The sequence below is a fragment of the Dermochelys coriacea genome, chromosome 2 (assembly GCF_009764565.3).
Source record: "Dermochelys coriacea isolate rDerCor1 chromosome 2, rDerCor1.pri.v4, whole genome shotgun sequence".
Classification (NCBI taxonomy): domain Eukaryota; kingdom Metazoa; phylum Chordata; order Testudines; family Dermochelyidae; genus Dermochelys; species Dermochelys coriacea.
In genome coordinates this window covers 227,824,907-227,840,150 of record NC_050069.1, presented here as the reverse complement: position 1 = coordinate 227,840,150, position 15,244 = coordinate 227,824,907, and the positions used below count along the sequence as shown (strand labels likewise).

General features: G+C 39.3%; 1 protein-coding gene across 1 annotated transcript in view; it reads left to right on the top strand.

The window, feature by feature from the left end:
• The window catches only part of ZNF804B (zinc finger protein 804B), a 367,203-nt gene extending 352,267 nt beyond the window's left edge, over positions 1-14,936 (top strand). The window contains 3 exon segments of the mRNA XM_038391483.2: positions 7,835-7,965; positions 11,281-14,887; positions 14,889-14,936. Coding sequence (XP_038247411.2) covers positions 7,835-7,965; positions 11,281-14,887; positions 14,889-14,936 — 3,786 coding nt within the window.
• The last annotated feature ends 308 nt before the right edge of the window (positions 14,937-15,244 follow it).

Sequence of the window (15,244 nt, the reverse complement as noted above, 5' to 3'; positions counted from 1 at the left end):
ATAATAAATTGTATATTCTCATGCCTTCTGGGATCTAGGCCCATATCAAGAGGTCAGGAGTGACTTCCTACAAAGAGACTATGGAAGAAATATGCAAGGCAGCCACTTTGGTACTGTGGTCCTCATCTCATTCAGCAGAATGGGTTCTCCAGGCCATGGTTGATAATTGAGTTCTTCTTCCTTCTCCTATCACTTAGTACTATAATTGGAACATTTCTTTTGTGAGAATACATGCTTTCTTTTAAACTTTCCTTATAACAATTGCCTATCTGCTAAGGTTGACTTTACTACAGTCTACCACACAATATGTCACTACCATATATTTAAAGTAATATGTGGTAGTACTTTGTTATAATTAAAACAAATGAAAAATTATGCATTAATTTGTAAGTTACATTTCTCATGGTTAATTCCTGTACCTAATAGCCTTTCAATTTTATTTTTAGAATGTCAGTTGCCATGGTGAAAGCAAATTCCCTCATTGCTATTTCTCCCCCATCCCCCCAAATGCTTAGACAGCTAATACTGTAAGCTTCAGACACAGAGCCTAATTATGTTCTGTAATAACTTTATCATATTCATTTGATTGTTTGTAGTTTGAAGTTAATTTGCAAATAATGTTATTGGTTCTCATATATTCTTCTTACAGTTTAGGGCCATTAAAAGGAGTAAACTTATTGAAAAGCATGTTGTCTTTTTAGTTTCAACTATGACCTTGTTTAGAAGACACTGACCCAGCCTTTGAGCAAAGTAATCAGTATTCTAAAAAGTAAAAAGATATATGACTTTGTATAAAACTCACGAATGTGCGGATTCATTTTCAAACATGATAATCTCATGGTACGTGACAGGCCAAATTCAGCCAACTGCTGCATAAAGTGGAAGCACGTCCCGGGTTTATTTCTAGGCTAGCAGTGGATTATAAAATGATAAATATTACTAGTATAGATTGGGTGTAAACTGATAAAAAACAGAATGTAAGTGACAAAGTAATGTAACTTGCAGTAATTTGCCATTTAGCATTAAGTGGGTATGGAAAGTGGAACCAAATCTCCTGTTTTACCTCCTCTTTGCATCACTGTAATTCCAATGTCAATAGAGTTACCTCAGATTTACATCAGTGTAAATGGGGAACTGAATTTAGTCCTCGTTGAATAACTTACATCACCATTTCTGCCACTTCTGGATTGATGTGGCCTGACATCTCCAGGACAGTTGTATGCAGGGGCTCAATCAAACCAGTTTGGAACATGATCCAAAGGTCACCCTTAGCAGTGTAGTCAAAGAAATAGTCAGCTGCCTCCCCAGCATTGTGCTCCCTGAACCTCCAGAGAGAGTGAATACTGAAGGTCAGAGATCAACCCCCAGGGGCAGAGAGAGGGCTAGGGTAGGGATCAGGAGATCAGACCTTCCACCCACCTTGTGATGCAGGGTATTCTTGCAGGAGTTTAAGACAGCCTTTCATTTTTAACAGCTAATATCATTTGTCATAGTTATACCCTTGAAATGCTGATTTTGAAAATATACTTTGAAAAACTAGCCCATCTTCTGTATACTATATGAACAGGGTAAAAGATCTTTTTCTCTCTCTCTCTCCTCATTTTTTTCCATGACATATGCCAAAAACATACAATCATACATTTTACTTCTTTGTGGTGCTGTTATAATCAATATAGGGCTGCAAATGTACAGACAGCAGTTAAATCACTCATTTCCAGTTTGAGGAATAAAACTCAGGTCTTTAACTCCGACAAGAAAGGCCCCCTATTATTGTAGCTAAAGGAGAACTGGCACTAGCTGTTTGCAACATTAGGACTTCTATCTTTTCTTCAGATGAGCCACTAGAGAGCAACAATCACAAATATTTGTGCAGGTTGGACAGAGAGGCACTGAAGCGCATACATCTAGCCAGAGCTTTGGACTATCTGGCTTGATGCACTTCACATAAGAACGGTAAAATTCCAGTTAAAGTTTTATACAATCAGGTCCATGTAACTTTAAGGCAAGATCATTGCACTGTGCCCAGTGTCTTACAGAATAAAAAGGTCCTCAGGACAGGCTTGGGAAACTTTTTGTTTTTACTTGGACTGTGAGATATAATTTGAATGTGAGTCTATGGGTCTGATTCTTCATTCACATACACTTGTGTAATTCCATTGACATAAATGGAGCTATTACACCAGCTATTAGACACAGTAAGAGGAGAATCAGTACACATCAGCTTCTAAAAGGAAGAGTATTAGATATATACTGCAACATAACAAAGATGTGTTATCATTCATATTTTTCCATAATGGTGAATATTTTTTGTTTTAATATTCCATGCTTATATAACAAGAGTAACTTTCATTAGGGCAGCCATCTTTTCAATGTTGTAAACATTCAACACAAAAGAAAATTTTAAATTAGAAAAAAATGATACATAGATTTTTTTAAAATCGATAATTCCTTGGTAATGCTACTTGTAGTAGGTGTAAGACAAAGCACTAGAGTGCTATTAACTGAATCATAATTTATTACACATATCTCAATTTAGATGCCCAATTAAGCACCTAATTACATGAAAAATGTGACTATACATTTAAATAAATATTAATTGCCAGGTTTGCCTGTTTGGTTCAATGCTCTCACTTAGGTACACAATGATTTTTACGTTGTTCAAGTGCATGTCAGTATGGTTTTACGTGTCATTAACATCAGTAGGTTACAGCAGCAATTGCAATATGCAAGGCCCATTGTTTTACAAATATAGTCCACACATTTAATTGAGATGACCATATAATGACTGCTGTGCCACTGCAAGTTTTTGTTTTGAGGAGTGGATGAGTTGAGAAAGACTGTCAACCTGGTACGTGCTTTTAAGTTTTGGATTTCATCTCTCATGAATGAGCTCTCAACTACCTGTCTATTGTAGCTATATTCTTTGTGTTATTTTTCCTATTTCATTGATGCTTGCTGTATGCCATTAGAGAGCAAAAATACAGTTAGGTGTTCTATTCTTAGTGCTGGTCCATTTGCTTTGTTGATTATAATCCTGACTGTCAAAGAAGTGAAATGGCACCACTCTTCAGTACCTGCTTCCACAGTACTAGCTTTCACATTGTTCTTTGTTTCCTTGACAGGTAGAAACTGTTTCTGTTTCTCCTTATGAATACTGTATGTGTGCCACTGAGCAGCTCATGGTGACAGCTAAAACACAGCAAGTGTCACCAAAGGACATTTTTGAAAGGTGTTTCTTTGCCCTTTCTTCAAGTAGAACAGGTTAATAAGAATAAGGGCTACTTCCATTGTTCTGTGGAGAATGAGATCTTCATTGTTTGAGTAACTTTATGTTCTTGTTAAGTTTGGAGAGATGTCAGAAAAATGTGGTTTTTATTTTTTTCTAATCTATTCTACAGTTTGGTCTCTAAAGTATTCTTAAAATGGAAGTTTCTTTCTTGGGTTAAAAAAAATCTTGTTTTACACATTAATTTGTATTATCATAACTTGAAGAGAGTGAGACGTGTTCAGAAGAAAAGGGCACCACAGGATACCTGTGCCAAACTGCAGTGGGAAATGGGGAATGAGCATGGGGGAAAGGGGAAATCTAAGAAAGTGGGTGAAAAGTGCACAGTTAGTTTTCAAGGAATTAAAGCTGGATTGATTATTTTAAATAGGGATTAGCAGATGTGCAATTTCAATATCCAGTCCTCTGCGGTACTGAGCACTAGAACTGGTCAAACAATTTCCAGGGGAACACTTTTCCAATGGAAGATTCTGATCTCACAGAATAGAAATGTTCCGTGTGAATGTGTCAATTCTGTCAAAACTTTTAATGAACACCAGGCACCCTCGATGCCCCAACTCCAGTGGCAGCTGCCTCTTAACGCTGCCCAACTGCCCAGGCACCGAGATCCCTTGAGAATTGAGCAGCCCAGGGAGGCAGCTGCCTGGGGTGTCGTGCAGCTGGAAGCAAGCTGACAATTTCCATTTTGGTTCATCCAAAAGGGAATTTTCTGGAATGTTTCTTCCTGTAAAAAAATTCAATTTTTTGCTATTTCTGCCCATTTTGGAATGAAATGTTTATCCAAAAAAGCCAAATTTTCTGTGGGAAGGAAATACCATTTTCCAGGCAGCTCAACTGAGCACCTTCAAGTTCTACTATGACATCCCATAGAGACAGACACGTCCTAGAAAGTCAATTGGACTTAGGATCCTAAGTCCCTGACATCACTTCTGAAAAAGGTATTTAGTTAGCTAGGGCACTTAGGCCTTGCAATGCTGAGTGGAGCAATGTCCAAATGCCTTTAAAAATCTGGACCCAAATGTGACCACTGCAGTGACATCTGTCCAAGAATGCAGAGAGGATGGAATGATAGCTCTGAAAGGTGTGAATTGCCCCATTTTTCTTTATGGAGTGTTTATTCATATGCCCAGTTACAATAATTTAAATGTCAACATTGTTAACTAATTCATTTCTGTTCAAAGCAGGTAAGAAAGGAAAGGAAAGATCATATTATGAGAATGTGCACAACCTACTGTGAGGGCTGGCTGGTGTCCATTGAAAAAATGCATCATGTTGGAAAATGTGTTAATCAACTAACACAATGTTAATCACTAGTTTGCCCTTAGTATGGACAAGGTAAACTTGTATTTAAAAACATGTTAGCTGCTCATGAATAACTCATGGGGTTTTTTTTGAGACATTGGTGTCTCAAGTAGGTGGGGCTTATTTGTGGGTGAAGGTTGGAGGAGTGCTACTATATTTCCCCCACCTTATGTCAGATGTCTCCAGGTGGTGCTTTTACATATATTCTTCCAAGTTCTCTTTCTTAGCACATGAGCAAATGCTCAGTCTTGAGAAGACATGCTATGTGTTGTTACTTTTAGCCATGAAAGGATCTGGGTAGAGGAAACTATGTGAGAAACAGAAGACTCTTACTTGGTCTCTGATTAGTATAAATTCTTAAGGAAGAGTTGCCTGTTGGATGAGCTTTCTGGGGGGGAAAAGGATTTCCTGCATGCTGTTTGTGACCACCTTCATTCCAGAACTCATGGAGATGTGTAATTAAAACAATATCCAGACTCTATGTCACTGATGTCTCCTCCAATGGAAAATTGAGCCGCAAGGCTCAGACATTTGCTGTTGCTCAGCAAAGGGGAAGCTATATCAGACAGATTATTACTAATACTAATTTTTTCCTATAAAACTAGATTTAATTGCCCTGTACTCAGTTTTTAGCCTTGATGCTCTGAAGGGAAAGACTAACATGGTTACTTTGCTAATAGGCTTCAAGTAAGACCATACTAAAGCCACTTGGCTTTCCCTTTACCCATTTTTTTGTAAGGAGAGGGGCTAACTTTGTTTTTAAAGGTTCTATATATGATCTATCATTGAACAATACATACTAATTATTATTTTACAAAACGCAGATGGGATCCTGGCATTCAGCACCTTTTTACTTTAGATTTGCCCTTCATATGAAAGGGATAAATATTGTAATGGGCTTCCTCCTCCCCTGGTTAACTGTGAGTGTGGTTTGGAGAGAGCAGGGGGAATAGGATTGTAACACAATGTTCTTTAGAGGGTTCTGCTGCATATTGCCAGCTATGGGGAGGCAGACACTGCTGTGTGAGGACTGTGATTGCATTAAAGTATTGGCTATTTTAGACTAGTGTTTCTCAATGACCATTCCGTGCATTGGCACCAGTTTCTGAGCTTTCCCTGACACAATTTAGGAAGGTATCAAGCCAGGCCCTGGAATCAAAAAGGTTGAGAAACTCTGTTTTAGACTATGTGGTGTTGCAGTCTCCATTCAGTTACCCTGATGCTACAATATTAAGTCTGAAACTCCTAGTGGTAGCCCTCAAATATAGCTCTGAGTACTTTCCACAGAACACTTAGGACTTTTGAATGAAACCCAGTTAGCCACATTCATTCTAGGTATAACTTAATTAAAGACCTCCAAGGATGGATTTGGCACAATGGGTTTAGAAGACAGTTATCCCTGCTTCCATGACCAGTGCTTCTGATACTACTTGGTAAGCCAGCTCTGTTACCTCTCCTGGCAATGGGATGTCAGCAGCCACCATCAATTCCATAGTTATTCTGCTTTTGTCATTAGAGCATCATGATATGACAGCCCCATCTCCATTCCTCAAATCTATTAATGCCATTGACTATAGTGTCATTAAGTATCTGCTATACAGTTACTGCATTCCACTTCTTCCTTAGCCCAGCTGATTCTGGGGCATAAATATAAGGAGAGACAAGGGACACTTCCTCCCAACTTTCAGGCTTGGCAGATGACAACGTGTAATCCACCAACTTTTGGTGGGCTGTAGAGAAGGAGGAGGGGAATCATAAGAACAGAGGATGAAGACAGTCTGAGGCTGCTTTCAGCAGCAGTGCTCAGGCCTGTGTCCCTTGGCACTCTACCTGCTGGTAACAGACAGACAGGGGAGTGAAAGTGTGTTATGGGTTCAGAGGCAGATGGAGATTTGAGGGTAGAGAAGTCTTCAGAGAGGGGGCTTGCTGGAGACAATGGAGGAGTTGTGAGAAGTAGAAGAACTGGGGAGTGGTGTCACATAGAGAGAGGTCTAGGTGGGGAAGGAAAATTGGGGCATTTAAAGACAGGGTGAAACTTGCCATTATGTTTTCCTGAAGGCAGCCAGGGAGAAAGTAACTTGTATTTGAATTTTTTTCCAGTCAGTCACAGGAGGTGGTCTTGCAGTCTCTGTCCTCCCCAAGGTTTGGTTCAAATATACTCCACTGCCAGTTGAACTTGACAGTTGTTGGCAACCAGTAAAATACTGTGTATACAGTAATGGAACCCATCAGTCAAAGGCCTTATCACCTATTATTTAGATGGGCTACTTGGCTTCATATCAGAGCTACTTATAAATGGGCAACCTATGAGTTTTAAAGATTTTTATTAGTTCTAAGCTAGACAATCATCAGATTCCCTAAGAACGCAAAAAGAAAAGCAGTACTTGTTGCACCTTAGAGACTAACAAATTTATTAGAGCATAAGCTTTCGTGAGCTACAGCTCACTTCACTGCCTAAGAACGCAGTCATCATTTTCTTGTGCTGAGTGCTTCTTTCTTTTTTTCCTACAGTATCACCTGTGCAAAGTTTTGTAACTAAAATATTAACACCAGGGAACTAAAGAATTCAAAGACCCTATATAATATGGCTTCATTATAAATTTCTCAGCATTAGTTCTCTGAAATCTAGGCATATCAGGTATACAGAAATGTTGTGAATTTGATCATAAGAGATTTAAGACACCTGATGAAATATTTTGGCCACCCGTTTTCCCCCTTCAATTACAACTGGAGTTTTAAATACTACACATGCATGCACACACACCTATTCACATGTGAGTATACATCCCCACACAAATATCTCTATACCACATATTATATTATATACAAATACATCTGAGTTCATACAAGTAGATTTATACATATTATGGAGGAAATCCTGATCTGTTTGAAGCCAATGGCAAAACTTCCACTGAATTCAATTGGGCCTGGATTTCACTCTGCATGTGTGTGCATAATGTTCATATATATGATGTACATCCACACATACCATCCATAAGTGGATGTGCATGTGTGTGTATCTGCATCTAATGTAAGCCTGTATGAGACCAGCCATAAATAGTTTCGTTATTTTGTCACATCATATGAAAATAGTATTTTGAATCTTCACTTAAGACACTATTTTAAGCTCATTTTTATTATCACCTGTTGCACATTGCCTTCAGCAGGGGCACAGGAATGTAGTAAGAAGAAATGCATTTTGCTCTGTACTTATTTAATCCTTTCCCTTTTACTCCTTTCACACAGCGACTGAAAGATTTAAAACATAGGGAATTTGCTCGAAATGTGGCTTCAAAGTCATGGAAAGATGAGAAGAAACAGGAAAAAGCACTCAAGCGGCTCCACCAGCTTGCTGAGTTACGGAAGCAGTCTGAATGGCAAGTATTTGAAATTTATGTTACATTTTAACACTCTCTTTCCCCATTCCCAGAAGAAATCTCTAACTTTTAGTCCTGCTTTCTATAATGTACAGAGATCACATATACTGTAACCCATTTTCAGTTATCAGTGACTCCAAATGTTCCTGTTCTGAAAACCATAAAATTGAAAGTCCTTGAATTAATTACTTGGCATCTGAAGGTTTTGTGTTTTCTCCCCTGTAACTTGTTAATCTAATCGCCTCTGAATTGAGTGAGTTGAAGATGATGTTACAATATCAGCATTTTATCTTATTAAAATTGACCTGAATCGATTAGTATAACTCTTAGTAGTTTGTAGAGAGTGAAAGGAAGAGGCTAAACAGACCTTATTGTCTCTGTGGTTAGCCTGTAAATCCTCTTTCATTACTTTTAGTAGATTTAGGCTATTCAGGTACTTTCTCCCTAGAGTAAATGACAGTATCATTGTGTGAATGAAAAACAGATGTAATTAGCTCAGTTACATTTACCCAGTACTGTTAGTTAAACTGATGATGATAATAATAGAGGTGCAGTACAATGTTTATACTAATAAACCTTTATGTTTGACAAATCTCTTTTTTGTTTAATGACACTTACATACACTAAATGCTTCAACAGAGTAGGTTGTTCCCAGACCTCCAACTGATGTTAATCTATGACCATAATGGGTTAATTAAACTGTCATCCTTATGTTAAAAACAAACCAAGCTTTCAGTACAGTGGAAATAACAACATTCATGGTGTACTATGCAACGATTTCAGGCCAATGTATCCGATGGAGAACAAAAATGAGACCTTTTGAAATTCCTCATGAAAAAACATGAGTGCAAGAGCCCACAATAACCAATACTCCAGTAGGTAGGGCACTCACATGGGATATAGAAGATGCAGATTTCAGGCCCCTGCTCTGAACCAGACTATGGCATCAATCTCTCTCTCTCTTTCTTTGGCCCATAAATATTCAGTGACTTATACAAAGTGGAGCAGCTCCAACAGGAGAGTTTTAGGGCACATCTACACATTGAGCGGAAGCTGTAATTTGCAGTTTGAGGAGACACACCCACTGATCAAACTCGAGTGTTAAAAATAGTTTAAAATGGCATGAGCACTGGGGTGCTGGGTCTAGTTACTCAAGTATGTACCTCGTGTCTCAGATAGGATAGTACGCTAGGCAGCCTGCCCTTCCCACTGCTTGAGCCACTGCAGCAACACTTCTATTTTTAACGTGCTAGCTCAGTCAAAGCTAGAGTGTGTATGTGAGTTCAAGGAGGAAATGACACTTCCTCTCAATGCATAGACGCAGAATGAGAGACATTGATGCCACAGCCAGGTGGTTAGAGCATTCATGTGGGATATGAGAGACCCAGCTTCGAGACCCTGCTCCAAATCAGGCTTCAATGAATCAGCATTTTCCGTCAAAAAACATTTTGTTGAAAAAATTACTGACCTGCTCTACTAAGAATGACTGCAGTGGAATAGACTTAGGGTAAAGTTGGGTTTTCATACAACTTAATTAAATTAAATACACTTATCTGTGAAAAGGCTCTTTATGCCCTTCTACGGCAGAGGGATAAACTGTGTGCCGTCCCCAGACAGACTGATAAAGTAGGGAGGTAAGGCCAAGGTTGGGCTGGGAAGGAACCAATACATTGGCTTTTAGAAAGCTCCTGCTACCCTAACTCTTGATAGGGAGCAAAGAAAAATAGTAGTTGCTATTTCTATCCACAGTGGCTGGAATAATGGGTGCAGAGAATGGTAGGACAGTGCTGCATTGCTGCCCCCATGTTAGGTGTCGTATTGCCAGCTCTTAATTGTTCTGGGGAAAGGGTGGCCATAAACAGAGGTCCTGCTGTCACCAGAGTCACAACTAGAGCTTTGTAATGTATTGCAAGTTCCATAAGAGCTGAGCTACTGATGGGTCTAAATGCTGGCTAACTCAAAGTTACTACTAGCACATGCATGGATACATACTGACACACAAGCATTAGTAGGCACTTCTGCTCTGACCAGAACGGCACCCTGAAAAGAACACTGCCACTCACTGCACCCCCTAAGAGATTATTCTTGCATGACCCACAATAAATGGCATGGGGATGGCATAGGAGCTCTCTTTGCTAAATGAGGGGCATGTGCACTGGAACACATAGCACTGGAACATGCGTCTAATGCTAATCTAGAACGTTCCTTATTGGCTCCCACTGCTGAAGGCCTGCAGAGCCGCCTCTCTGTGAGGTGTCAGAAGCAAAGCAAATAAATGGACTCCCCACACGCTCCCTCTCCTCATACTTTTAGACACAGGTAGAATTTTTCTCTGTACGGAGTTAAAATATTTTCCAGTTTCACTCAAACTCTGATTTCCTGTCCACAATGCTTGGCACGGATGTATTATGTACTAGTTCTGCTACACTGTATTGATTGCAAGAACAGATATTTGTCTAGCAAAACTCATTTTAAAGCATAAGTAAAAAGACCATTAGTCCAGTAATCATATATGTCTGATCTCGAATGCAAAACAACAAGGTGCAGTCATTCTTGTTCCCAGTTGGTCACTTATTCGAAGGACAGACTGCTAGAGTTCTGTGTCAAAGCCACATTAGAATATCTTGAACTGAAAAGAAATAGCCAGTAAGGTAAGCTATACATTTAAATCTAAAAGGTTTGGAGAAAGGGGGGGGGAATGGTATACAAGGGAGTCAAATACAGGAGGAGGAGATGTGAAAATGATAGCCAAATACTGGTGGGTACTGAGACTAGTATCGATCAATGCACATGTGTAATTGCCATTACCATTAATGGAAGTCAGCTGCATGCATCAAGGAGAGAACACATGTCCTTTTGTATCAAAAAGTAAGGGGGAAGTTTTACTACAAAATGCCCCCCCCCGCTCTCCCGCTGGTAATAGCTCACCTTATCTGATCACTCTCGTTACAGTGTGTATGGTAACACCCATTGTTTCATGTTCTCTGTGTTTATAAAATCTCCCCACTGTATTTTCCACTACATGCATCCGATGAAGTGAGCTGTAGCTCATGAAAGCTTATGCTCAAATAAATTTGTTAGTCTCTAAGGTGCCACAAGTACTCCTTTTCTTTTTGAGAATAAAGACTTCCTTGCTTTTTTCAAGGTGGCCTAGGCTGGGGTGAATTGCATTTATAGGATATAGAAACAATCTAATAGCTTTCACTTTCAAGAGCATTAATGACTCCTCCTTCAACAGACTGATCATGAGAAATGTTAATAATTTCTTATTTCAATTATTTATTTAATCCATTCATTTTATTTCTTTATTTACAGCATCACAGGCAGCAGACCAGTGTTTAAAGCTCCCGGACTGGTGGTGGAAAAGCAACAACTGCAGGAAGGAATTTTCATAGATAAAAATGGCAGAATCACAGCAGGTACCAAGAGCATGGTTGTGTGTGAAGGACAAAGTCGCTCCAGAAGCATGTTAGAGAAACAACAGGCGCTTACACTAAGCAGGCACCAATCACATACCGAGAGACTCTGTTCACTTGGAAATCAAGCCTCACAAGCATTCTCAGATGGCACCAATATTAGTCACAGGACAGGAGTTTCTTTTTCTTTCTCTAAAAAAGCCCATTTAAAGTTAGAGTCATCAGCATCAGTTTTCAGTGAGAACACTGAAGAAGCATATGATGGTGGTGAATCACCTAACCATAAAACAAAACAAACTCCTGACGGCTGTCAGTCTTGCACAGGTTTGCATGAGGATACAAAAGCAAATGTGGCTAGAGGATTAAATGTCCCACAAGGTCAAATGGATATCATTGCATCAAGCAATACAGCAGCAAAAGCTAAAACACTAAAAGAAAATGAGAAAAACAGCAATAAAGAATTAGAAGAAATTGTCAGCGCTCATCCTTCATTCTGCAAAACCAGCTTTCAAACTCAGCTTTCCAATTTGAATTTGACTAGTTCGCTTAGAGAAACAGAACAAGAAGGTGAGTTGAATGATACTGAGAAATTGTTGGAAACTCTCATTTCACCTCCAAGCCAAACTAGCAATCTTTGTACCCAGCAGAACCCTTACAAGCACAGTGATACCATGCTAAGTGACCTCTTAACAGCGTTCCCACCACAACACCCAGCTGAGCAGGGATATGCAAGTGAGCTGCATTATAATCCCAATGTGGTCAAGACAGAGACATTTTTCGAGAGTTCAGGAACTGTGAATGGAAACACAGAAATGCTACCAAGTGAGACAGTGGTTAATGAGATGAAGCCCAAAGCACTGCCATTTCTTCATGTATTGAGCAAAGATGGCAGCACTGCCCTTCAGTGGCCCACAGAACTTCTTTTGTTTACAAAAACTGCACCCTGTATTTCCTATGGATGTAATCCATTATATTTTGACTTTCGACTTTCTCTAAACCAGAGCGATCATAAAGAGCGTGAAACAAACACAGAAAGCTGTAGTGAGCCCCCTACAAATCTGAATGCAGATGAAAATGAAACCTCAGGTTTAATAGAAGACAAGCAAATGTCAACGGAACAAGATAATCAGTCACTGAAACCAAAGAAGACGAAAGGTTCCAAAACCCATAACAAGGCCCAGCAAAAAGCTGTTTCAGACACAGAGAAAGAAATGAATGGAAGTGGTCAAAAGTACATTTCACATTATTCGAATGAAAACATACCCAAAGTGCCTGCTTTCCTTGATGTCTCACAAAAGGATTATACAAGAGAAAGAAGTCTCCATGTCAGAACATCTAGGAGATCTTTAAAGCACCATTTGCATAGCTGTGAAAGAACACACAGTGGTGGAAATAAAAGCATTTCCTTTTTGCCTTGTGTGTCTAGGACTAAAAAGCATAAAGCTACAAACTGTGATTTAAGTTATTCTGAAGAAATACATGAAAACCAAAACAACTGCAAATCCATTCAAAACTGGCCTAGATGCAACAGTGATGTAAGTGACAGTGGAAAAGATTCTATTGGAAGTTTCCTTAGTTATAAATCAAGTTCTCAAAGCAGGTATTCAGAAAATGAAGGGTGTGGAGCTTATACAAGATACTGGAGATTTTCATCCTCCCAAAAGTCATCTTCTGACAGACATTCTAGCTATTCCAACACTTCCATTAGCAGTTCAACTAGCTGTGTAAGTAGCTCCTCTAGTCACAGATCAAGTGATCACAGTAGAAGTCACTTGCTCTTTTGTTGTAAAAGAAAAAACAAGACAGATGAAAGGCACAAATGTAAACACGGAAAGCACAACTTTATTTCCTCTTCTGATGATGCAGATGAGGATTACCTCTTCTACAGTAAAAGTCAAAGAACTAGAAACTGTACACAGAGGAATACAATTAAATATCAACGACATTCAAGGCGTAGAGGTTTATACCATAGAGAGAGATCAAAGCAAAGCAGAAATACACACCGACATTCTGGCAGAAAATACAGCAGAAATAGAAGATACCACCGCTCCAAAAGTTCTTCCACCAGACATTCAAGAAGCAGTGGAGGATCACCTAGTTGCAGAAGATCAACAGTCAGTAGTTCAGGATCCTTCTCAAAAGAAACAGTATATTATTTGAATAAAAGCAAGGAAGAAAAAGAAGGCTGTTACAGCACTGAACCAGGAAAAACAGAATCTACACATTTTGATTTGCAGAATGTAAATTGTCAATCAAAAAAATTTCATGTTGGCTTTTCCGAAAACTCAGCAAAAGACACAGTGGGAGAGAGAACGTCATTGACAGCCAGGTTACTTTTAGAAAGAGTGCAATCCAAGAAAAGCCAAGAACACGCACATGGTTCAGAGGGATTTTCAAACAATTGTGGGATGGAATTGGAGGGTCACTCACAAAGTCACTTTGCTAGTAAATTTCCATCATCAGTAGGTGACATAGCAATGTTACTTATGCCTGAAAAAGCCCTAGATATAAGTGAAAATGTTTTAAGGAATGATGAAACCACTTCATTAGAAAGCAGTGCAAAGAAAGACAATTTTGAAGCTTCACAGACAAATAATGTTATTCGTACAACAGGCACTAATTATGATAATTGTCTTTTTAAAGACATAATTCAAATAGGAATAGGCTATCAGGCTCCAAGCATAAAAAGGAATACAGCAATAAAGGAACAATCAGATCTCTTAATTAGTGAAGTACAACCCTCTATACAAAGCTGTGACCCAGTACCAAATGATTTCCCTGGTGCTTTTCCTTCTAATAGATATTCTGTTGTTAATTCAGCAGAGACCAAAGAAGAAGTACATGATGTAAGCATGAACTTGCATCGAGTGGAAGGAAATGTAAACATTTATTGTGACAGTGCTAAGCATAAGTGTGATGAGACAGAAAATGAGCTAGAAATTTACAGGAAATCCATCTCCCCTCCTTTAACTCAACAGCCTATCACATTTTCACCTGATGAAATAGACAAGTATAGGTTACTTCAGCTGCAAGCCCAGCAACATATGCAGAAACAACTCCTGGCAAAGCACCTTAAAGTTTTGCCTGCCACAGGACCATCTGCCTTCTCTGCAACACCAGCAGTTCATTCTGTTCCCAGTCAGCATCATGCTTCTGTCACCTCAATCCACCATACCCTTCTGCAACGCTTTGCGGTCTCCACTTCTGTTCATCCCCATAGCAGCCATCTTTCCTTGACCAATATGCACCCACTCTCTGAATCATATTTCACTCCCATATCCCTTTCCCCATTAGCTCCAACCATCATTCCTTCCCACCCTACTCTACTGACAGGACGCCCACTGCATTTGGTCTCCACCACACCCATCCACCCTTCTTATCTGACCCTCCCATCATTGCCACATACTGCATTTATCCCTACTTTATTCACTCCACACCTGAATGCAGCTGCAGCTGCTGCCCTCCAACTGAATCCTTTAATTCATCCATTGTTCCAAGGACAAGATCGTTACCACCATTCTTGCTCTAGCTAGACCCAGCAGTTACCTGGACTGAGAGACATTTTCAAGGTTTCTAGTTATTTAAATTAGCAACTCCTTTGCTCCAAAAAAAATCTGAAGAAAAATTGATATTTCATAATCAGTCACACATCTGGAGGGAAGTGGTAGGGGCACATCAGCAATATTTAAAAGTCAGGGTTATGGCTGACAGAATATGAATGTTGATTTAGTTTTCACACCACCAAGGGCTAGTCTTCACTACCAGGGTAAGTCGATCTAAGTTACGCTACGTGAGCTATAGCTCACGAAAGCTTATGCTCTAATAAATTTGTTAGTCTCTAAGGTGCCACAAGTACTCCTTTT